Source organism: Artemia sp. Qi Xiang Cuo, chromosome 11 (assembly GCF_049724085.1).
Source record: "Artemia sp. Qi Xiang Cuo chromosome 11, ASM4972408v1, whole genome shotgun sequence".
Lineage (NCBI taxonomy): Eukaryota > Metazoa > Arthropoda > Branchiopoda > Anostraca > Artemiidae > Artemia > Artemia sp. Qi Xiang Cuo.
In genome coordinates this window covers 66016850-66041696 of record NC_142804.1, presented here as the reverse complement: position 1 = coordinate 66041696, position 24847 = coordinate 66016850, and the positions used below count along the sequence as shown (strand labels likewise).

The window sequence follows — 24847 nt, the reverse complement described above, 5'->3', positions numbered from 1 at the left end:
CCAGGGAAGGTCTTAAAGGTCATTTTAAAAGCTGGATCACTAAGGATGGTGTAGGTATCGACTGAATGTATATCTGTATATGTAGTTTTTAGCTTAAACTTTCAGAAAGCATCATCGAAAGGGAAAAAATAACCCAAATAAGTTTTTCAACCATTTTTCAGACATGGGGAGGTGGTTATTAACTTTTTTTACTTGATTTAACATAATAAACAAAATTTAAACCATTAAAAATACAAATCATGCAGGAACATTTTTTTTTATTCCCTTGGAATCAGTCATAGCAATTGTTCTTCAATATTGAAAAGATTTTAGGAATTTTTTTTTTTAGACAATCCTCTACTAATAGAGTCGAAGTTGCGATATTAAAATATTTATTGTTTATAGGAAATATTTTATGATCATTGAAGACAACTTAGCAGAGATCTTTGCCCAACTGTTCTATATTGAATGATTTTAAAAAAGTATACTAGAATATAGAACTAATTACCTAAAAGATTGGAAAAATATTTTTAATCCTCTTCAACTATCAGATCCGAGTTTTTTATATTGGTTTATTTGATATTTATAGCAAATATGTTTTTTTAATCACTAAAGACGGTGTATTCGAGGTTTTTGTTAAAATAGCTGCTTTCTTTTGAATCATTTATAAAAAAAAAGTATACTAAAATATCGAGCTAATTGGCTAAAAATTTCCAAGAATTTTTTGACAATCCTCTATTTCAGATTTGAATTTCCAACACTAAAACTTGTCAAAATTTCCTGTTGCTACAAAATATAAGAAATGTGGAAAAAATAGAAAATAAATAAAAGTTCTAAGGAACTCTTAGAAATTTCAGAGATTCATTCGAATCGAAATTGAAAGTTCGAATGCCCTAATTTAGAGTCGATAGTAATAGGAGTATAACGAGAACGCCTCCCATATACTTTCGGCTGCCCTTCCCCCTCAACCCTCAAAGACATCTGATCAAAATTTTGAGATTTGTCAATTTGTCATTTTGTTCAAGGCAGTCGGAAGGTCCAATAACTATGGCTCCGGAAATAACATGATCCCTACAACCCCTGGGACAAGGGTTGTAAATTATTCAAGTTGCCGATTTTCAAGTTGTATGTTTCATATTTAGGAAACGGGGGCATGTTTGATTCCGGATGTCCAAAAACGCCTAACATCACGGTGAAACTTTTAGAGAATGTTGAGGGGGGTTTGAGCTAAATCAAAAGACGCTGTGCATCCATGAGTCAAAAGGGAGTTTCTGCAAATCTCAGCAACAGCTAAGGGTATTAAGTTGAAATTTTAAAGGCATGTTGAGGGAGATGTTGAACTAGATCAGATACATTATGCCCATCAGGTTTTCAAAAGGGCATATCCACAGTATTTCAGCAAAGGTTTGGGGTATTCAGTTAAAACATTCAGCTCAGTTCAACAGAGGGGGAAGTTGAGCTGAATCAAAAGATACTGTGGGTATCTGAAATATCTCAGAAGCAGTAAAGAAAATTAAGCTGAAAATTCCAGATTATGCAGAGACTAAAATAAAAAGACACTATGTTTATTAAGTTGTGAAACGGGCGTATATGTAAAGTCTCATCACAGCTAATAGTAACAAGTTGTAAACTCTCAGGTTATATTGAGGTAGATTTTAAACTAAATTAAAAGACACTATGATCATCTAAGTGGTAAAAAGGGTTTATCTGTAATAGCTCAGCAATGACTAAGTGCATTGAGCCGAAACTTCCAGTTGTCAAAATTTCGTATACAAAATATCTCAATAATATCTAAAGTGGAGATGTCATGAAATACCCAGGGGGGGGGGGGTAAACAAATTAAAAAAACACTGTATGCATCCAAGGTTGTGAAAAGGGCATATCTGCAATGTCTAAGGAACAGCTAAAGGTATTAAAATGAAGCTCTCAGGGCATGTTGAGGGGGATGTTGAACCAACTAAAAATTACATCGTGTACATTCATATTGTACAACCTGCGCGTCTAATTTTCAATATCTCATGAACAGCTAATGGAGCTAATGGAACAGCTAATGAACTAAAGCGACGGATCCTTTTCACATTCAGGTTGGCAAAAAGGCGTATACTCTGCATCTTAGAAGGAGCTAAAGGAATTAAGTTTAAAATATCCACGAATTTGGAGGGGGGCTGTTAAACAAAGCAAAAAGACACTACGTGCGTCCATGTTGTCAAAAAGGGCGAAGCTGCGATATTTCAGGAACAGCTAAGGTATTTAAGCTGAAATCTCCATGATATGCTGTGGAGGGTATTGAACTAAATCAAGAGACTTTAAGTGAATTTAAGTTGTCAAATGGTAATTCTGGATCCAGGTTGTTAAAATGTCGTATCTGTAATATATCAGGAACGGCTAAGTGCATTAATTTGAAGCTTTTAGTGAATGTTAAGGGGGTATTGAAATGAATCCAAAGACACAAGTGCACATATGTAGAGCAAACATAGTCCGTTCTTGGAAATAACTAAAAATTTTATTGGGTCTAATCATTTTTAATTGTGGTTTTACATAGAAGAGTTCAAGTCAGAATAGAAATCTTCAGTCTTCTCAGTTTTGTAACAAAGTACTGTAGATTAGAAAAAAATATCATTTCTTCGATTGAAAGAAATAAAGGCAGCCTATATGTCTAAGAAAAGCAAACAATAATTTTTAAAATTTGGATGTGTAGTAAGTGCAAATACAAACAGTTTGCGGTAACAAACTGTAAATAAGAAACGACGCGGCCCAATAGCAACCGAAACTCTAAAAAAAAAAAAATTGACATTAATAGATACATCAAAAGAATCGGCTTATTAAGCTAATTCCAAATATATAAAACTTATTAAGATAGCCAATCAAAAGAAGCAAACCTGAAAAAAAATTGCCTGATTTTCGAAAAAGGGGGAAACACCCCCTAAAAGTGAATAAGTCTTAATAAAAATCACACCATCAAATATGATACATATAATTCTACTGTAGTTGTTTCAAGTTTCTATCTGTAAAAATGTGGAATGTTGCGTCTTTTTTTTTCCGAAAAAGATCACGGATGTGTGTTTATTCGTTGCTGTTTTTTTTTTATTTTTTGTTTTTTTTTTTTTTTTTTTTTTAGGGGTGATCGTAGTGAACCAATGATCCTAGAAGATCGGTAGAGGGCTCATTTGAAAAGAAATTAAAAGTTCTAGTGCCCTTTTTAAGTGCACGAAAAGATTAGAGGGTAGCTAATCCACCTCCTCCCTGAGCCCCCTCCCCCAAATTCATCCGATCAAAATTTTGAGATAGCCATTTTGTTCAAGATAGTTCTAAGATCCAATAACTACGCTTTTGGCGATGACATGACCCTCCACAGTCCCTGGAGAAAGGGCTTTAAACGGTATCGGGCGTTTTTTTTTATCATCGTTTTGTTTCTTTTAAAAGATTATGTTAAGCACCTTTCTTTGCTAAGCCTGGCTATGGTAATTCTTAACCAATGCTGTTTTCCTACTATGCTAAGAAATTACTATTAATCGCCAAAATTTGAGCGATATGGTGGAATTTTACAGGGGAGGAGATTTTCCATGGGAAGGAAAGTTTGAGGGAGAACTTTGTAGGAGAATCTTTACACCAAGGGGAGGGATTTCCTGGTGTTATTTTTTTAAAAATTCACAAATTAAAAAAAAATCAACTTTCGTATATGAGGCTGGCTGCCCCCCCTCCAGAAGATAATAAATAAAAATTTCATGGCAGTGTCGCTACCATTTGGTGTATCATGAGTTTCCCGAAATTATTTGAAAAAAAAAACAATCAGAAATTAAATATAAAAAAAGAACAAGTTTTTTCAACTGAAAGTAAGGAGCAACATCAAAACTTAAAACGAACAGAGATTACTCTGTATATGAAAGGGGGTGCCCTCTTCTCAATTCCTCGCTCTTTACAATAAAGTTTAACTCTTTGTCACAACTCTGCTTCTTAAAGTAATAAGAAGCTTTAGCGTAAAGAGCAAGGAATTGTGGAGAGGGCAGCCCCTTTCATATAAGGAACAATTTCTGTTCGCTTTAAGTTTTAATATTGCTCCTTACTTTCAGTTCAAAAAACTTGTTTTTTTTTGTTATATTTAATTTCTGATTGTTTTTTCAAATAATTTCAGGAAATCCATGCGAGCGAGGTATTGAGTATGGGACAGTCCCTTTAATATACATAATAGTCCCTTTAACATACATAATTTAATATACATAATCTGTTCGTTTTAACACAAACGAACAGGCAAAATATGGCCTGATTAAAAAAAAAGTGTGTTTTATTTTGATATTTCATCTTTCAGAAACTGATAGCCCACGTGTAAGAAGATCAAAACAATTCTTAAACTTTGATATTGGTGTAAGTCCGTATTGATAGAGAAAACATCTTAGATATCATAGGCAGCGCAGTCACGCTGCCTAAGTAAAGAACGATGTTGTCACAATGTATTATTATTATTTTTTTTTCATACCAGGGCACTTCATATCGAAGAAAATGTCGTAGAAACTTCGAAAAAGGCTCATTCGATTGGGAATTGGAATAGCTAGTGCCCTCTTAATAGTCAAAAGTGATTCGAAGGCAAGTAACACCCCTTCCACATCCACCATTTTCCCAAACACATCCAATCAAAATTCTGAGATAGCCATTTTGTTCAGCGTAGTTGATTTCCAGATGGTAATTATTTTTTTGAGGAAGAAACACCCCCATAGCCCTCAGGGCAAGGGTTGCAAGTTGAGCCCTGGGGGCATATAAGATTTTTATAGAATGCATTGTCGTAGAAATTTCAAAAAAGGCTCATTCGATTGGAAATTCAAAGGGCTAGCGCCCTTTTTAATAGTCGAAATTGATTGGAGGACAACTAACAAGCCATTTTGTTCACGTAGTTGAAAGTCCTGGAAACTATTTTTTTGAGGATTACAACCCCCCTAAAGACCTCAGGGAAAGGGTTGTAAGGATGACAACCCCCCTAAAGCCCTCAGGGCGAGGAGTTGTCGTAGAAACTTCAAAAAGGACTCATTCGATTGGAAGTTGAAATGGCTAGTGTCTTTTTTAATAGTCGAAAGTGATTGGAGGGCAACTAACACCCCTTCCACGCCCATAGTTTTCCCAAACACATCCAGTCAAAATTTTGAGATAGCCATTTTGTTCAACACAGTTGAAAGGTCCGGAAATTATATATTTGAGCTAGGCACTCCCCTCAAACTCTTCAGGGCAAGGAATATAAGTTATGCCCTGGGAAAATATAAGGTTTTTATAGAAAGTGTTGTCGTTAAAACTTGAAAAAGGGCTCATCCGATTAAAAATTCAAAGGGCTAGTGCCCTTTTTAATAGATGAAAGTAATTGAAAGGCAACTAGCCCCCCTCTTACGCCCACCATTCCCCCAAACATTTTTGGGGGACTTCTTATCGAATTATTTTTTTCCATGCTAGGGCACTTCGCATCGAAGGAGTTGTCGTAGAAACTTCTAAAAGGGCTCATTTGATTGGAAGCTTGAATGGATAGTGCCCTTTTTAATAGTCGAAATTGATTGGAAGGCAACTAACACCCCTTCCATGCCCACCATTTCCCCAAACACATCCAATCAAAATTTTGAGACAGCTATTTTGTTCAGCGTAATTTCTTTCCAGATATAAATTATGTTTTTGAGGAGGACACTCTCCCCACAGTCCTCAGGGCAAGGATTTTAAGTTATGTCTTGGAGGCATATAAGGTTTTTATAGAAAGCTTTGTCATAGAAACTTCAAAAAGGGCTCATTCGATTGGAAATTCAAAAGGCTAGTTCCCTTTTTAATAAAGTGATTGGAGGGCGACTAACCCCCCACTTAGGCCCACCTTTTCCCCAAACACATCCTATCAAAATTTTGATATAGCCATTTTGTTTAACGTTGTTGAAAGTTTCTGGAAATTAGGTCTTAGAGGATGACAACCACCCTAACAGCCCTTAGGGTAAGGGTTGTAATTTATGCCCTGGGGGCATATAAGGTGTTTATAGAAAGCTTTGTCGTATAAACTCAAAAAGGGCTCATTCGATTGGAAATCGGAAGGCCTAGTGCCCTTTTTAATAGTCTAAAGTAATTGTAAGGCTTGACATTTTTATAGTAAATATCGATGTGGGTATAATGTATTATTTTTGGTCACTGTTGTTGTTTAGACCAGGGCACTTCGTATCGAAGGAGTTGTCGTAGTAACTTAGAAAAAGGCTCATTCGATTGAAAATAGAAAGGGCTGATGCCCTTTTTAATAGTCGAAAGTGATTGGAAGGCAGCTACTCCCTCTCCCACGCCCACCCTCCCATTTGCCCATTATGTTTAAAAACTAAATGTTGCCTTAAGATTAAATCAAAATGCACTGTGTTAATGCTAATTCCCAATAAGGCATCTCAGCAGTATCCCAAGAATGACTGAGGGCATTATGTTCAAACTTTTGGGACTACTTCTGCTCTTAAAATTTAACTAAATCAAAATAGTGTAAGTGTATCCAAGCTATCAAAGAAAGTAAACAGATTTTTTTTGCGAAAGGTATGAAGTTTTCTATTTCAAGTCAACTAGATGAGGTATGAAACTAAATTAAACACTACTATTTGTGTCCAGATTTTTAAAAGGGTGTATGTTGTTAAAATTTGCTGAAAAATTTTCTCCAGCATACAAATAGCAGGCCAAACTATAAAGTTTAAAAAAACGAAAAGATTTAAAGTAACTATTTTCTTTTTCCCTGAAAAGACTATGTCAATATAAAACGAACAGAAATTAATTAAAAAAAACTTTTTCCACAAAATAAGTTTGTCAAAGAAAAGTAAAGAACTCCATTAAACCAAAAATGAGCAAAAATAAATCAAATAATCTACCAAGCGTGAAATTACCACAAAATAAGCATCGATAAGTAAAAAAACAAAACCCAAAACCAACAGAAATTACAATAAATAACCGGGTCAAGCTTAAAACGAGCAGAAATTAACATAAGTTGGGCTCAAAACCCCTATTTCTTCCCAAGGTCAGAAAATAACTTGCACTTTATTGAAAAAAAAAATGAATGTGCATTGTCAGTTTAATATACATATACTGATATTTAGTAATCAAAATGTTAATATTATTTGATTTATTAAAGTTATAAAAGTAAAAACATTTATATTTTTTCAGTAAAGTGAAAGTTATGTTCTGGCCTTGGGAAGGCATAGGGGTTTCGAGCCCTACTCATGTAGGGCTCAAAACAATAACATGTAAACCAGTAGGGAATTTATGTAAGATGGTGAAACTTTTTAAACTTTAAATGAATAATTCGGCTCTATATCCAAAGGCCGTGCTCAGCAAACTAATTATATAAAGAAATAAGACTTAAATAAAATGCAATCTTAAAAACAAAAATCAAAAATTTAAAACAATCCCAGAACCATTGCTTCAATGAAGTTAAACCGAGACTCTTGAAGTCCTGGTTGAAATTAGATTTTATCTGTAATTTCAATTTAAGTTGTATTTACATTTTATCTTAAGTTTTATTTTATTTATATATGTGGTTTGCTGTGGACGGCTCTTGGATATAGAGCCAAAATATTTATGTAAGGTTAAAATAAATTTCTATGTCTTAGATAAATTCTCTCCTGTTCTTCTCGTTGATGTTTTTATGACCGAAAAGCAGTGTGGTCTTCGTCTTTATTTAGGGCAGCTTCCATTGTTATGAAACTAACTTGTTAACTTTCTCTTGCTTGTTCAATGAATTCTATTCGCTTTATGTTTTAACTACGAATTTTTGCAAGAATATTTAAAACTTGCATAAAAATAAACATTCTTTCTTAAATCAAAACAAAATCTTACATAAAAGGTTAAATTTTTTTGAGTGTTCAACAGTGGAGAAACCAGAGTGTTAGATAATATTTTAAAATCTATTTACAATCTACTTGCATTTGCAATATACAAAATAATAAGTTGTACGAAATATGTGGTTCAAGCACACATTTATTTTACATAATTTCTACCTCATTTTTATCTTCAAAATAGGCCCTATTTACGCCATTTTTTTGCTTTCTCTCTTAAACAAGATTATCGAAAAATCCTCTTACCCAGGAAAAAAAATTTGACTGTTCGACCTTCTCTCATGCCCAATCTTTGGATAACCCGCTTTTATTTTAATGCACCAGCATTGTTTATATGGCTTAATGCACCAGCACCAGCATTAATAGCTTAGCATTATGGCTTAATGGCTATTATGGCTTAATGGCTTAATGGCATTAAGCCAGCATTATGGCTTAATGCACCAGCATTGTTTATATTTTAATGCACCAGCATTGTTTATATGGCTTAATGCACCAGCACCAGCATTAATAGCTTAGCATTATGGCTTAATGGCTATTATGGCTTAATGGCTTAATGGCATTAAGCCAGCATTATGGCTTAATGCACCAGCATTGTTTATATTTTAATGCACCAACATTGTTTATATGGCTAGTTTTCGATTGTCACAATTTTAAACAGAGTTAAAGGTAAAAGAAAATTTATCTGGTCTAAATTGAATATTCCTCTGACACAATAGTTCCAAACTCCTTCTCCAAGGCGCTCTGACAGGAACTTCCTTGAAAAACTAACCTTCTTGTGAACAATGGAATTTGACTTCTGCCTTGAAGTTTCTTAAGTCAGGGAAAATAATTATTCGTGTAAAAAAGTCTGAAATGAACTAGGAAGAGCTATTTCAATTTTCAGCGAGACTGAAATACTTTAATTAACAAAAAGAATATTTGAAACAATAAGATTAATGATAAATATTTACTATTTAGTTTCATATAATTTAGTTGTTAGAATAAACTCAATTTCAATTAATCTGCATTTTTTAGCCAACGCAATAACACCGCCTAAGTAAAGAGCGAAGTGGGCTCTATGTATGTTTTTTTTTCTCCCCAGGGTGATCGTATCAAACTAGTGGTCGTAGAAACTTCGGAGGGGTTCATTCGATTGGATGTTGAAATTTTTAGTGCCTTTTTCAAGAATCAAGTGGAAAGAGAGCAACCAGCCCCCTCCCACGCCCGTTTGAGCTGCTTTAACACGAAAGACATCTGGTCAAAATTCTTAGATAGATATTTTGTTCTGAATGGTTGAGAAATGAAATAATCACGCCTCCAGCGGTGACACCCAAAAGCCCTTGGGACAAGGACTGTAAGGAGGACACTCCCCCCATATACCTCGGGGCAAGGGTTGTAAGTCATGCCCTGGGGGCATACAAGGTTTTTATAGAAAGCTTTGTAGTAAAAACTTCACAACGGGCTCATTCCATTGGAAATTCACAAGGCTAGTGGCCTTTTTAATAGTCGAAAGTGATTGTAGGGCAACTAACCCCTCTATTAGGCCCACCTTTTCCCCAAACACATCCTATCAAAATTTTGATATAGCCATTTTGTTTAACGTAGTTGAAAGTTCTGGAAATTAGGTCTTAGAGGATGACAACCACCCTATGTTAGTTGTCCACTGTTTACATGTAGGTTTTGTCAATTAGGGGGTCGTGTTTGATCCTGGGCCTCGAAAGATGCAAAGGGTATTAATAGGAAACTTTTAAGGAATGTTAAGGGGGGACAAAATAAAAAACACAATTTGCTTGCAGGTTGTCAAGAGGGTTTAACAGTAATATCTCAGTAACAGCTTAGGATACTAAAGTGAAAAAGCTAAAACTTTCAGGGCTACAGGGCTGCTGCTTATATTGATATTTCAACTACTACGACTACTACTGATACCACTACTACTACTACTACTGCTACTACTACAACTACTACTACTACTACTACTACTACTACTACTACTACCACTACCACCACTACTAGCATAGAGAGGCTTCCAAAATGTTATGTTGTCTTATTTTTCAGGCTTTATTATTGTTTTGTAATTCTATTAAACATTAAAAGACGTGTATATTGCAAAATAGCACAGTAAAGCAAATTTTTGGAATCTTAGACCGTGAAATCAGAAGCTCACTTTTGAGAAAATCTTAATGCACCTGTGCCAAGGCCAAATTTAAATCTTACGAAAAAACCCTCGCGTATTTATCCCTCCTGGGTATGTGAGTTTGCGTTATGTATTATTTTGGAACAAAGATTCTAAAAACTAAAAGAAATTGGAATCTTATAAAATCCAAACAAGTAAAAAGGGAAAAAATAGATGACAGCTTCAACTAAGGAGGGGAGAGTCTTTTTCGAAAGACTCCCTTGAGATAAATTTTATTCTTTATTCGAAAGTTTTGACTAATTTCGGAAAGCTCATTCTTACTACATTTTTAACAAATAAAAATAAAACTTGAAAGCTTAACTGTTTCTGAAATGCTTCCATTGAATCGATTTACTAAGATCGAATCATTTTCTTTCTACTTAATTCTTGATTTAATTAATTCAAATGGCAATGCTTTAACAGCCTAACTTATTGAAGGAGCCATTCAGAGACTAATTTTAGTAAGTCCATAAAAAAGGTTGAAAAGGTGAAAAAGAAGATTCATCTTTTAAGATCACTGTTAAGCTTAAAGGCTAGGCTGTTTATTAAACGTATATATATGTATATAAATAATATTAGACTGTTAAGCTGTTCAGTTTGGATGGCAACTCTTTTTATAGGCTAAATTATTTATTTAGCTAAATTGTTTAAAAGAACAATCCAGAGGCAAATTTTACCAAGCCTATGCAAAAGGCGAAACAAATTTATAAATTATGTTCATGCTGGTTTTCTAATTATTTTTCTGAAGTGCGTTTGAATTAGTATTAATGAAATTATTTTTGCAAAAATCATTTGGAATTTGCTGAATTTTTTTCACAGATTTTCCGTGTTAGTCCTTATTCCTTGAAAATGTTCTTGTAAATATAAAACGTTAAGCGTTTATAGAAAGGCTCAAAAAAATATACTTTTTATAGTATTTCCGTCAAAAAATTATATAGTTAATGTTTAGTGACAATGAGAAAAGAATCATTAATGACCCTGCTAATGACAATTTTTGATAATTTATCATTGACAGCTATAAGAAGCTGCATTAATCACCGTATTCATTGTTCTGTGTATATCAGTTGTTTAAGGAACAAAGAAATATATGTTTTAAAGTAGATCTGAGAATCCTTAAATTTGTATTTAGATATATAATATTAATTGATTGGTTTCTAATTTTTTTTTAGGGTTAGAGTCATCGTTGCATAAATGCTAGCCTATATGCTTGCCTAGGCTAGCCTATAGCCTATATGCGTTGCATAAATGCTTGTCTATATTGCCGTGTGATTCCAAACAAGAGTCCATGGAGTACAAAAATAGATGGTATAGAGCTTGTCAGACTAATAAAAATGCCAAGTTCTGTAGATTTGAATGGCAATAAAAGAAAACGTGGAACCAAAAAAAAACGAGGAAACTTCACAACCAGTAAAACCCAGGAAATGTGTGACTATCTCGGCTGATACTTTTCAAAAGTAAAAAGACTGGACCCAACCCCCCAAAAGCAAATTTTGTTTACTACTTTTCCGAAAACGAAAGGAAAAGAAAAAGAAATCAGAATTTGTTGTGTGGACATTAGTTTACATTTTTTTTTGGTCTACATTTTATTATTATTGTTATTATTATCATGTTGGGATGGATGTTTTAGAGCCAGGTTGATTTTTTTTTCTTTTTCCTTTTTTTAGTGGTGTTTATGTATTATGTAGTGGTGTTATATTATGTAGTGGTGTTTTTTTAGTGGTTTATCATGTTGGGATGGATGTTTTTGAGCCAGGTTGATTTTTTTTTTATTTTTCATTTTTTTAGTGTTGTTTATGTATTATGTAGTGGTGTAATGTAATGTAGCGGTGTTTTTTTAGTGGTTTATCATGTTGGGATGGATGTTTTTGAGCCAGGTTGATTTTTTTTTCTTTTTCCTTTTTTTAGTGGTGTTTATGTATTATTTAGTGGTGTTATGTTATGTAGAGGTGTTTTTTTTAGTGGTTTATAATGTTGGGATGGATGTTTTTGAGCCAGGTTGATTTCTTTTTCTTTTTCCTTTTTTTAGTGGTGTTTATGTATTATGTAGTGGTGTTATATTATGTAGTGGTGTTTTTTTAGTGGTTTATCATGTTGGGACGGATGTTTTTGAGCCAGGTTGATTTTTTTTTTCTTTTTCCTTTTTTTAGTTGTGTTTATGTATTATGGAGTGGTGTTATGTTATGTAGTGGTGTTTATTTAGTGGTTTATCATGTTGGGATTGATGTTTTTGAGCCAGGTTGATTTTTTTTTCTTTTTCCTTTTTTTAGTGGTGTTTATGTATTATGTAGTGGTGTCATGTTATGTAGCGGTGTTTTTTTTAGTGGTTTATAATGTTGGGATGGATGTTTTTGAGCCAGGTTGATTTCTTCTTTCTTTTTCCTTTTTTTAGTGGTGTTTATGTATTATGTAGTGGTGTTATGTTATGTAGTGGTGTTTTTTTAGTGGTTTATCATGTTGGGTTGGATGTTTTTGATCCAGGTTGATTTTTTTTTTCTTTTTCCTTTTTTTAGTGTTGTTTATGTATTATGCAGTGGTGTTCCGTTATGTAGTGGTGTTTATTTAGTGGGTTATCATGTTGGGATGGATGTTTTTGAGCCAGGTTGATTTTTTTTTTCTTTTTCCTTTTTTTAGTGGTGTTTATGTATTATGTAGTGGTGTCATGTAATGTTGCGGTGTTTTTTTAGTGGTTTATCATGTTGGGATGGATGTTTTAGAGCCAGGTTGATTTCTTTTTCTTTTTCCTTTTTTTAGTGTTGTTTATGTATTATTCAGTGGTGTCAGATAATGTAGCGGTGTTTATTTAGTGGTTTATCATGTTGGGATGGATGTTTTTTAGCCAGGTTGATTTTTTTTGTTTTTCCTTTTTTTAGTGTTGTTTATGTATTATGCAGTGGTGTTCCGTTATGTAGTGGTGTTTATTTAGTGGGTTATCATGTTGGGATGGAGGTTTTTGAGCCAGGTTGATTTTTTTCTTTTTCCTTTTTTTAGTGGTGTTTATGTATTATGTAGTGGTGTTATGTTATGTAGTGGTGTTTTTTTAGTGGTTTATCATGTTGGGATGGATGTTTTTTAGCCAGGTTGATTTTTTTTTCTTTTTCCTTTTTTAGTGGTGCTTATGTATTATGTAGTGATGTTTTTTTAGTGGGTTATCTTGTTGTGATGGATGTTTTTGAGCCAGGTTGATTTTTTTTTCTTTTTCCTTTTTTTAGTGGTGTTTATGTATTATGTAGTGGTTTTATGTTATGTAATGGTGTTTTTTCAGTGGTTTATCATGTTGGGATGGATGTTTTTGAGCCAGGTTGATTTTTTTTTCTTTTTCCTTTTTTAGTGATGTTTATGTATTATGTAGTGGTGTAATTCTATGTAGTGGTGTTTTTTATTTTTGCTCATTTTCAATGACAGTGAATTTTCAACACTATTTCCGTTGTCCCTTAATTTCGCTTGCTGTAATATTTAGCTGGTTTCAGAACTTACCTACATCTGAACAATTCTTCAAATTCCCTGGTCAATATTACATTGGATTTTTTGCCTTAACCGTAATTGATATACAAAACACGGAACTAAAAACAACGTTGTCAATAAAAAAAGTATAACCCCAGTCATCTAGCCATTTATATTTAGCAGCTTTTTATAGAACATATCTACCAGGATTACGTCAAAAATGTTAAAGAATGTCCCAAAACTATTAAAAGAACCTGCCATCTACTTTTATCCTCTCGAAAGTGAAAATCTGCTCTCTCTGGAGCCAAAACTTTATTTTTATGCATCTATCATTTTTCACCGCTATTTTCGTTTTCTCTTGCTGTAATAGTCAGCCAGCGTGGTCTTAGTACTTGTCAAGATTGAATAATTCCTAAAATTTGCTGGTTGATAACATATTCGATTTGTTGCCTCAACTTTTAACAATAAGTGAGATACAAAACACGTAACTATAAACAAGATTGTCAAACAAAAATATAACCCCAGTCATAATTAACAAATTTTCACAGATCATATCTACCAGGATTTCAACAAATTTTTCTAAAGAATATCCTAAAACTAGCAGAAATGCCACCATCTGCTCTTATCCATTCAAAAGTGAAAATATGATGTCTCCGAAGTCAAAATTTTATCTCTATGTATTTATGATTTTTTTTATTATTATTATTCTCTTAAACCTGTCAGAAGTCTAAACTGTAAGTATTAAAGTGTCGTTTACACAGAAATAATATTTTTGGCAACCTTAATTTCTACTATTTGAAATCACGACCACGTTTTATTATATATAGTTTTTTCTTCTTTTAAGAAATTGCTCTGGGTCGCTGGAGACTTTATAAAGAAAATAAAGATTTTTCTAACTCTAAAGTGACTGATGCTTTTTCAGTTCCTTTGGGAAAGCTGGTATCACATTTCAGTAAAATCGTGAAGCTTTTCAATATATCGTTCAGCTAGTTTTTTTTTGTAAAGCTTTTATTGAAAAGTAATCTATATTGAAGTTTTTTTCAAATTTCTGAAAAGTTGAAAACCTCTTGAATTGTTTTTTTAATTTTATAGTGTAGTTTTACTCCAGTGGATAAGGACTAAACATTCATTACTTACATGTAATTGTTTTTTATTTTAAATACCGTATTGAAGCATTTTTCTAAAATAATGACCATCAGATTATTCCATCTAATTTTATGAAAAAATTTTCTAATAGGGTTATGAATCTGAAATGAAATGCCAAAGAATTTTTATTTACTGAGTCCTTGATTCCGTAAGTTTGAGAGATTACGGTTAAACAAATTTCCGCAAAACATTGAATTTAAAATGCCATGTGAGGCGCAAAACGTGCAGTTCTGATGCAAGCCCAAGTAAAGTAGAGTCAAGAGTAGTGTGTTAAGTATGATAGCTCTTAAAGTCAAACCTCTCGTGAAGATTGTGGAATAAGCCTCCTATTATTAAAGCCTGCTGCAGATCCTGGTCGTCCAGTAGGTGTTTCAGATCTTAATGGTGCTGACGGCTGCATAGTGGGTGTCATTCCTCTCTGACGGGATAATGAACGTGCTGGATGGCCACCTCCCTAGGGTAAAATGTTTGTATATCAATTCTAGTAGCTATAAAGATGATTTTCTTTCAACTAAGAAAATAAACTCGAGACCGCAAAATATTTAGTTTTTCTGTTAAATAAGTGCAGAGGTTTGAAAATCTAACTATTTCCTCATCTACAAAATAATTAAAAAATAACTTTACCAGTTGAATATTTTTACCAGTATGAAACTATAAAAGATGATTTATTTCAATGCTTAAGAATAAGCTAAAGACATCGTAAGATTCAGCTCAAGTTCATTGAGAAGAAAACAAGTTTATCTATTATCTACTTAAAAAGGAGAGGTTTGAAAATCATTTTATATTAATATCTATAAATAAGAAAAATGTTAAGATAACTTTAAAAAAAATTTTTTAGCTACTAAAAACTATAGACATTACAAGATGAAGCTAAAAATAATATGGAAATTAAATAAAAAGATAGTTTTTCAACTGAAAGTAAATAGAAACATTAAAACTTAAAACTATTAAAGACTTAATTAAAGACTTAAAACAAACATAAACTATTACGTATATAAAGGGGCTGCCCCCTCCTCAACTCCTCGCTCTTTACACTAATTTTTTTTTAAATACTTTAAAAAAGCTTATTGTTCTAATTAAACGACCGTTTTGTTTCAGGAGTCATCCTTAAAGAATTGAGACAAAACTCAAATTTTAGCGTAAAGAGCAAGGTGTTGAGGAGGGGGCAGCCCATTCATATACGTAATAGTTTCTATTCGTTTTAAGTTTTAATGTTACTATTTACTTTCAGTTGAAAAAACTTATTGTTTTTATTTAATTTCTGATCGTTTTTTAATGATACCAGGAAATCTAGCCCCATCTCCAAGGAGAAATCCCTCTCCCCATGGAGTATCCTTTAGACAACTCAATCTCGATGAAAATTCACACCGGGCAATTACCCTTAACAACCCCACGCGTAAAATTGAGACGGAAGAGAGAAAGGAAGACATATAAAAAGAATTTTGTTTAGGAATTCTGGCAAGTTCCCCTAGTGTATAATTTTCCCTGATAAGTTCACCCCCTGGAAACATCCCTCCTCGTGGAAAACTCACCCGTGGAAAAACCTCCAGGAGAAAATTGGTCCCCACCCTAAGATGTTTATCTATTCCCCAATCAAAAATACTATGTGTAAAGAATGAGAAAGATTTAAAATTTAAAAACGTTTCTCCTGGGGCTATGGGAGGGGGGTCATTTTATATCCAAAGGCATAATTATTGGGCCTTTTAAGTATGATGAACCAAATGGTTATCTTAAAATTTCGATCGAACGATTTTGGGAAACAAGGGGCGGGAAGGGGGCCTAGTTGCCCTCCAATCTTTTTGGTCAATTAAAAAGGGCACTAGAACTTTTAATTTCCGTTCAAATGAGCCCTCCCACGATGTTCTAAGACCAATAGATTGATACGATCACCCCTGGGAAAAAAACAAGCAAATTAACACGCATCCGTGATCTTTCTTCTGGTCAAAAAAATACAAAATTCCGCATTTTTGCAGATAGGAGCTTGAAACCTCTACATTAGGATTCGCTGATACGCTGAATCTGATGGTGTAATTTTAATTTAGATTATATGACTTTTAGGGGCTGTTTCCCCTTTTTTTTAAAAATCAGGCAAATTTTCTCAGGCTCGTAGCCTTTGATTCTTTTGATGTATCTATGGGTATTAAAATTCCGTTTCTTAGAGTTTCGGCTACTATTGAGCCAGGTCGCTCCTTACTCTCAGTTCGTTACCACGATTTGTTTGATATAGATGATGACTTTCTTTCAATGATTAAAAACGAAGTTAAGACACCTTAAGATGCAGCTCACGTTTTTAGAGAAGAAATTAAGTTTCTCTATTATAAATTCGAAGAGGTTTGAAAGTCAAATTATATTAACATGTATAAAATAAAAAGATGAGATAACTTTGAAAAATGATTTTTTTTTCAAAAATTAACAAGAGACTATAGACATCATAAGATTCCACTAAAAACACGGAATGAAAATAAAAATTATATTCACGCCTATTAAATAAGATAAAAATAAAAAATTATTATAAAAATAATTTTCTTTCAAGGTTAGCAACAAACTATAGGAATCGTATGATTCAGCTAAAAAAAAACAAATAAAAAGAAAATAATCAAATGACAAAAGAAAAGAAAATTTAATTTTGTATTAAATAAGTGAATAAGTATGAAAAGCAAAATATTTGTAACGATTGATAATAGTGTGTACCCATAAAAGATGGTTTGTGCCAAAGATTAAATAAAAAAACAAGTGTTTTCAACTGAAAGTAAGGAGCAACATTAAAACTTAAAACGAGCAGGAATTATTACGGATATGAGGGTGTTCGCCCCCTCGTCAATACCTCGCTCTTTATGCCAAAGTTCGCTCTTTTCTGAACCTCCCCCACCAGAGAAAAAATCCCTCCTGAAAACGTCTGTATACTTCCCAATCACCAATACTATATGTAAACAATGGGCAAAGTTAATAACTTGCAGCCCTTCTCCCGGAACTTTTGGGGATTAGGTCGTCCTCAAAGGCATAGTTATTAGATTTTTCGACTATGCCGAACAAAATGGCTATCTCAAAACTTTGATCCGGTGACTTTGGGTGAAAAAATGAGCGTTGGAGGGGGTCTAGTTGCCCTCCGATTCTTTGATCACTTAAAAAGGGCACTAGAACTTTTAATTTTCATTCGAATGAGCCCTCTCGCAACATTCTATGACCACTGGGTCATTACGATCAGCCCTGGGGGAAAAAAAAAATAAACAGGCATCCGTGATCTTTCTTCTGGCAAAAAAAAGAAAATTTCACATTTTTGTAGATAGGAGCTTGAAACCTATACAGTAGGGTTCTCTGATATGCTGAATCTGATGGTGGGATTTACTTTTAAGATTCTATGACTTTTAAGGGATGTTCCCCTATTTTTTCGAAAATAAGGCAAATTTTCTGAGGCTCGTAACTTTTGATGAGTAGGACTAAACTTGATAAAACTTATATATTTAAAACCAGCATAAAAATCATTGTTTTAATGTGTCCATTGGTATCCAATATCCGTGTTTTAGAGTTTCGATTACTACTGAGCCGGGTCGCTCCTTACTTAAGTTTGTTACCACGAACTGTTTGCTTAAACAGTTTGATGTTTTGAGCTAAGGGTCAAAACATCATCAGATTCAGCTACAATCATAAGCAGCGCAATAGCGCTGCCTAAGTAAAGAACGATGTTGGCACAAAGTATTATTTATTTATCTTTTGGTTTGTTTGTTTTAGACCAGGCACTTCGTATAGAAGTTGTCGTAGAAACTTCAAAAGGGCTCATTAAATTGGAAATTGAAAGGGCTAGTGACCTTTTCAATAGTCGAAAGTGATTGGGGGTAACAAGCCCCCCCCACGCCCATCATTTCCCCTAACACATCCTATTCAAATTCTGAGATAACCATCTTGTTCATCGTAGTTGAACGTTCCGAAAATTATGTGTTGAGGATGACTACTCCCCCCGCCCACAGCCCTCAGGGCATGGGTTGCAAGTTTAACCCTGGGGGTATATAAGGTTTTTACAGAAAGAGTGGTCTTATAAACTTTTGGAGGTGGCTCGTTGGATTGGTAATCAGAAGTTCTAGTCCCCTTTTAAGAGTAAGAGTTATCGGAGAGCAGCTACCCCCCCCCCCCGCTCTACAAACACACACACGTCATAATGTCCCAACATGCATCCAATGGAAATTTTGAAATAGCCAAAATAGCCAAAAAATTTTGAATTTATTCAAAATGTCAAAGATCATATAACAAGGCCTTAGGGGTTGAAACAAACCCCCAGAGCCTAGGGGTAAGGGTTGTATAAGTTATGCCCGGGGGGTATATAAGGTTTTTTTTATGGAATGGCTGGTCGTAAAAATATCAGCTAGGGCTCATTTGATTTGAAATCGGAAATTATAATGCCCTTTTTTATGAGTCAAAGTAATTTTGAGAGTAACCAGCCCCCTCTCCATGCCCATCATTTCCCCCAACACGTCCAATCAAAATTCTGAAAAAGAAATTTTGTTCAGCGTAGTTGAAGGGTTCGAACATTAGGTCTTTGAGAATGAAAACCAACCCACAGCCCTCAGGGCAAGGTTTATAGGTTATACCCTGGGGGTATAAATGGTTTTTATAGAAAGAGTAATCGTATATACTTCAGAGGGGTCTCATTGAAAATTTAATCAGAAGTTTTAGTGCCCTTTTTAAGAACCAAAGTGATCAAAGGGCAGCTATCCCCCCACACGTCGTGTTTTCCCGAAATGCAGACATTAGAGATTTTGAGATAGGCATTTTATTCAAAATAGTTCAAAGATCATATAACAATGCTTTTGGGGTTCTTACAAACCACCAGAGCCTTGGGGCAAGGGATGTAAGTAATTTCCGGGTGTATTAAGGTTTTTATGAAACGAGCGGTTGCATAATCCTTAGAGGTGGCTCATTTCTTTGAAAACTGTAAGTTCTAGTTCCCCTTTAAGAGTCAAAAGGGATGGAGGTTACCTTTCATGAAACGCATCTGATTAAAATTGTAAGATATTCATTTTAAAATAAAATAGTCCAAAGAACATATAATAATCTCTCCAGGGTTGACACAATCCCCCAGAAACATGGGGCAAGGGCTGTAAGTAATACCCTCGGGGCATATAAGGTTTTTATGGAATGAGTTGTCGTAAAAACTTCAGATGGGCTGATTTGATTCAAAATTGGAAGTTATAGTGCCCGTTTTAGGAGTCAAAGTAATTTGAGAGCAACCAGCCCCCCCCCCCCACGCCCATAATTTTCCAAAAACAAATTTCCAAACAATGTTTTGAGACATCTATTTTTGTTCAACATTGTTGAAAGATTAAGTATTTGTGCTTTTGGGGATGTCAACCCCCCGAGGCCTCAGGGCAAGGGCTGTAAGTTAGGCAATTTGTTCATTGTTTACACATAGTATATGTTATTGAGAAATATATGCATGTTTGAATACTATTTTCCCAAAATACAAAGGGTATTCAGGTGAGTCTTTTAAGGAATGTTGAGGGGAGTTTTGAACAAAATCAAAACTTGCTATGTGTATAAGGGTTGTCAAAAGGGCGTAACTCAGGAATAACTGAGTATATTAATTAGGAACTTTCAGGAAATGATATGGGAGATGATCAATTGACCAAAGAGGCAATATCTGCACGCTACTACTACTACAACTACCGCTGCTTCTGCTGCTACCACAATTAGCACTACCACTACTATGACTAAAATTACTCCTTCTGTATCGGGTTCTACTAAGGCTAAGGATAGTCACATAAACATCTGAGGAAGTTGACGAAAAGGCAAAACATACCTGCTACTGCAATTAATACTGCTACTAGCCTACTACTACTATTACCACTACTAATAATACACTATTACTGCTATTACTGTTCCTACTACTACCACTACTACTATGATACTAGTACAATTAAGGCTAAGCGTATGAAGTCAAAACTTTGACAGAATATTTAGGGGAAGTTTGAACTAAATCAAAATACCCTATGTCCTTGCAGATTGTCAAAAGGGCGCTATCTCAAGAATGGATTTGAGTATTAAGTTAGAAGTCTTAGAAAATACTTATAGGGGAATTGACAAGAAGGTAATAAATGCTTGTCACTATTAACACTACTATCACTGCTACTTTTACTAATTAATTAAAAAAAAACTTTCCGAAAAATATATTTTTCAAAGAAAAGTAAAGGCCATTTTAAACTTAAGCTCAGGATAAAAAAATACATTTTAAATTCAAATCCAAAAGGACCAGAAATTACCACTAAACAACAAATGAAACCCGAAATAAACAGAAATGAAATTAACAATCATAGCAAAAACATACAACAAGAAATGAAATAACTGAATAAACAGACCTAAAATTAAGGTATTCTTGGATTGAATATGAAAATCAAGGTTAAAACAAAAAAAAATATGTTGCTATTAAAGTATAAATGAAACTTAAAACGAACAGAAATAAAATAAACAATCAATGCGAACAAACATACAATATATATTAATGTAAATGAATAAATAAATCTTAAAACGAGTGAAACTTAAATTGAATATTCAAATCAAGTTTGAATAGAATAAAAATAACTACAAACAAGAGTTTGGGTATCGTCTCACTGCAGAAGCCTAAAACCTATTGCGTCATTGGCGCTTTACTGAAAACAATTCTTGGAAATATTTTCACTTTTATAACTTTAAGAAATAAAAAATTAATTAAGATTTTAGGGAATAAATATCAGCATATGTATATTAAATAGACAATGCACATTTTTTTTCAGTAAACTCATTTGAATTTTTTTTCAGTAAAGTACAAATTATATTCTGGCTTTTAGAATGGTTAGGGGTTTTGAACCCTACTCACATTAATTTATGCTCGTTTTGAGTTTGACTCTAATATTTATTTTAATTTTTGTTCGTTTTGGGTTTCATTTATTTATTGATACTGATTTGGAGTAGTTGTATGCTCGGTAGATTATATGATAGTCCGGACGCCAGGTGTTGAAAATATGAACCATACCACGACGGAATGGGGCTGCTGCGAGAATTAGCCTACCCTCCACCCCTAAATTGACCATGCGGATTCAAAAATACCAATGGCACTTGCTTGCGTATGGTGGAACACTCCGAAACTTGACATTTTATTATATTTTGGTGTTTCGTGCAAGAAAATACATGTTCCACAAAGTTTGAGGTGCAGTTTTCCGCTCAAATAGAAATGCCTAGAAGCCATAGAATGTTTTCATTAGAAACTAACACGATTAGCTACAAAAAATGGCAGAGTTAAAAAAAATAGCAAAACTATATGAGTCTTGAACAGTCTTGGAAAGTATAAACAAAATCAAATTGAATATTAGATATATAATGATATTAAATGTTTAAAGATCCATCAGTTCAAGATTTTTTTTCACTGTAATTTTTATTTTCATTTTCAATGTTGTAAGAACTGGTAAAGAATAAATTTGTAATATAAGAGTAATTCGTTTTCAGTGAAGCGCCAATGACGCAGAAGGCTTTAGGTTTTTACAGTTAAAGAAGGGGACAGTATCCAAATTTTGCTTGCAGTGAAACTATATTTGTCTTGACCAATCTTGAAAAGAACTAATAAATTAAGCTGAATATTTGACGCATAATGATATTAATTGCTAAAAGCTCATCAGTTCAAAATTTTACTGTAATTTTAATATTTATTTTCAGTATTAAGTACAAAAGAAAACATCTGTAATATGATTCGTTTTCAGTAAAGCGCCAATGGCGCAGTAGGTTTTAGGCTTCTGCAGTGAGACGATACCCAAATTTTGTTTGTAGTTATTTTTATTCGATTCAAACTTGATTTGCATATTCAATTTAAGTTTCACTCGTTTTAAGATTTATTTATTCATTTACATAAATATATATTGTATAGGCCTATTTGTTCGCATTAATTGTTTATTTAATTTCTGTTCGTTTTAAGTTTCATTTATACTTTAATAGCAAAATATTTGTTTTCGTTTTAAGCTTGATTTTCCTATTCAATCCAAGCATTACTCGCTTTAAGATTTATTTGTTCATTTATGTTCGCGATTTCCTAATGTTTTTTCCTATTCTTGTTAATCCAATTTTTGTTCGTTTTAGGGTTCATTTATTCTTTAAAAGTAATTTCTTGTCGTTTTTAACTTTATTTTCAACAGGTATTAGTATATGATGATCTTACGTTTAAAATGGCCTTTACTTTTCTTTGAAAAATTTATTCTTCGGAAAGTTTTTTTTTAATTAATCTTTGTTCGTTTTGATTGCAAAAACTTTCAAGTTTTTATGGCATGCGGGGGGGGGGGGGGGTGCTTACTGTCCGATTTTTCTTGACTTTAAAAAATAGATCTAAAACTTTCACTTTAAATTGAATGAGTCTTTTTTAAACGTCAATAAGATAACCTCTATGATAAACAACATGTATATGGACAATATAAAGCTTGCATAACTAGTTGAAAGCGATTGAATAGGGAAGGGATTGAAAAAATAGCTTCTATAAGGAGGTTTAGACCATTTAACTTGCTGACACAAAGGGATCACGACTGTTTGGAATTGACCTTAATAGGAATTTGTGTGCCAAAGCAATTTTTCATCTATCAAAGAGTATGTATTTTAATCATATAATTGGATAATTATAACAGATTTCCTATGTGTTCTTCCCATACAAAACCCTTCCCATAAGTTATAAACCCCCCTTAATAAGTTATGCCCCAGGGCACAACTTACAACGCCTACCCCAGGGCCCTGGTGGGCTGTGTCGACACCGGAGTTTTTTGTTATCAGAACTTTGAACTATTTTAACAAAATGTCTATCTCAAAATTTTTATCTGATGCATTGAGGGCGTGGAGGAGGGAGATGGGCTACTTGCCCTTCAATCTCTTTTGACTCTTAAAAAGTGAACAAGAACTTTCAATTTTCAATCAAATGAGCGCTCTCTAAAATTTATACGAGCATCCCTTCCATAAGAAATAATATGAAGGATTCGGAGAATCCTTAAATTGCAACACTTGCCCTGAGTGCTTTTGGGGAGTTGTAATCCTCAAAGACCTAATTTCCAGAACTTAAAACTACGTTTAATAAAATGGCTGTCTTAAAATTTTGATTGGATGTCATTGGGGAAAAGATGGGCGTGAGAGGGGGGTTAGTTGCCCTCAAATCACTTTCGACTATTGCAAAGGGCACTAGCCCTTGGAATTTCCAATCGAATGAGCCTTTTTTGAAGTTTCTACGACACAACCTTCTATAAAAACCTTATATTCCCCCAGGGCATAATTTAAAACCCTTGCCCTGAGGGTTGTGGGGGATTGTCCCCCTCAAAAATATATTTTCTATCTGGAAATCAACTATGCTGAACAAAATGGCTATCTCAACGGGGGGGGGCTAGTTGCCCTCCAGTCACTTTCGACTATTAAAAAGGGCACTAGCCCTTTGAATTTCCAATTGAATGTGCATGTTTTGAAGTTTCTACGACAACGCCTTCTATAAAAACCTTATATGCCCTGAAGGTTGCCCTGAAGGTTGTGGGGGAGTGTCCTCCTCAAGAATGTATTTTCTAAGTGGAAATCAACTACGCTGAACAAAATGGCGATCTCAAAATTTTGATTGGATGTGTTTGGGGGAATTTTGGGCGAGGGGGGGAGGCTAGTTGCCGTCCAATCACTTTCGACTATTAAAAAGGGCACTAGCCCTTTGAATTTCCAATTGAATCAGCCGGTTTTGAAGTTTCTACGACAACTCCTTCTATAAAAACCTTATATGTCCCCAGGGCATAATTTATAATTGTTGCCCTGAGGGTTGTGGGGGAGTGTCCTCCTCAAAAACATATTTTCTATCTCGAAATCAACTACACTGAGCAAAATGGCTATCTCAAAATTTTGATTGGATGTGTTTGGGGAAATGATGGGCGGGGGGGGGGCTAGTTGTCCTCCAATCACATTCGACTATTAAAAAGGGCACTAGCCCTTTAATTTCCAATCGAATGAGCCTGTTTTGAAGTTTCTACAACAACGCCTTCTATAAAAACCTTATATGCCCCCAGGGCATAACTTAAAACCCTTGCCCTGACGGTTGTGGGGGAGTGTCCTCCTCAAAAATATTTTTTCATCTGAAAATGTTTTCCATCTGGAAATTAACTACGCTGAACAAAATGACTATCTCAAAATTTTGATTGGATGAGTTTGGGGAAATGATGGGTGTGGGGGGGGGCTAGCTGCCCTCAAATCACTTTCGACTATTAAAAAGGGCACTATCCCTTTGAATTTCAAACCGAATGAGCCTATTTTGAAGTTTCTTCGACAACGCCTTCTATAAACACCTTATATGCCCCCA

At 34.0% G+C, this 24847-nt stretch overlaps 1 protein-coding gene across 1 annotated transcript in view; it reads right to left on the bottom strand.

The window, feature by feature from the left end:
* jp (junctophilin) overlaps positions 1-24847 on the bottom strand; it is a 403025-nt gene that overhangs the window by 18335 nt on the left and 359843 nt on the right. The window contains exon 11 of the mRNA XM_089096954.1: positions 14828-14983. Within this exon, the coding sequence (XP_088953080.1) occupies positions 14828-14983 (156 nt within the window). The remainder of the gene's footprint in view (positions 1-14827; positions 14984-24847) is intronic.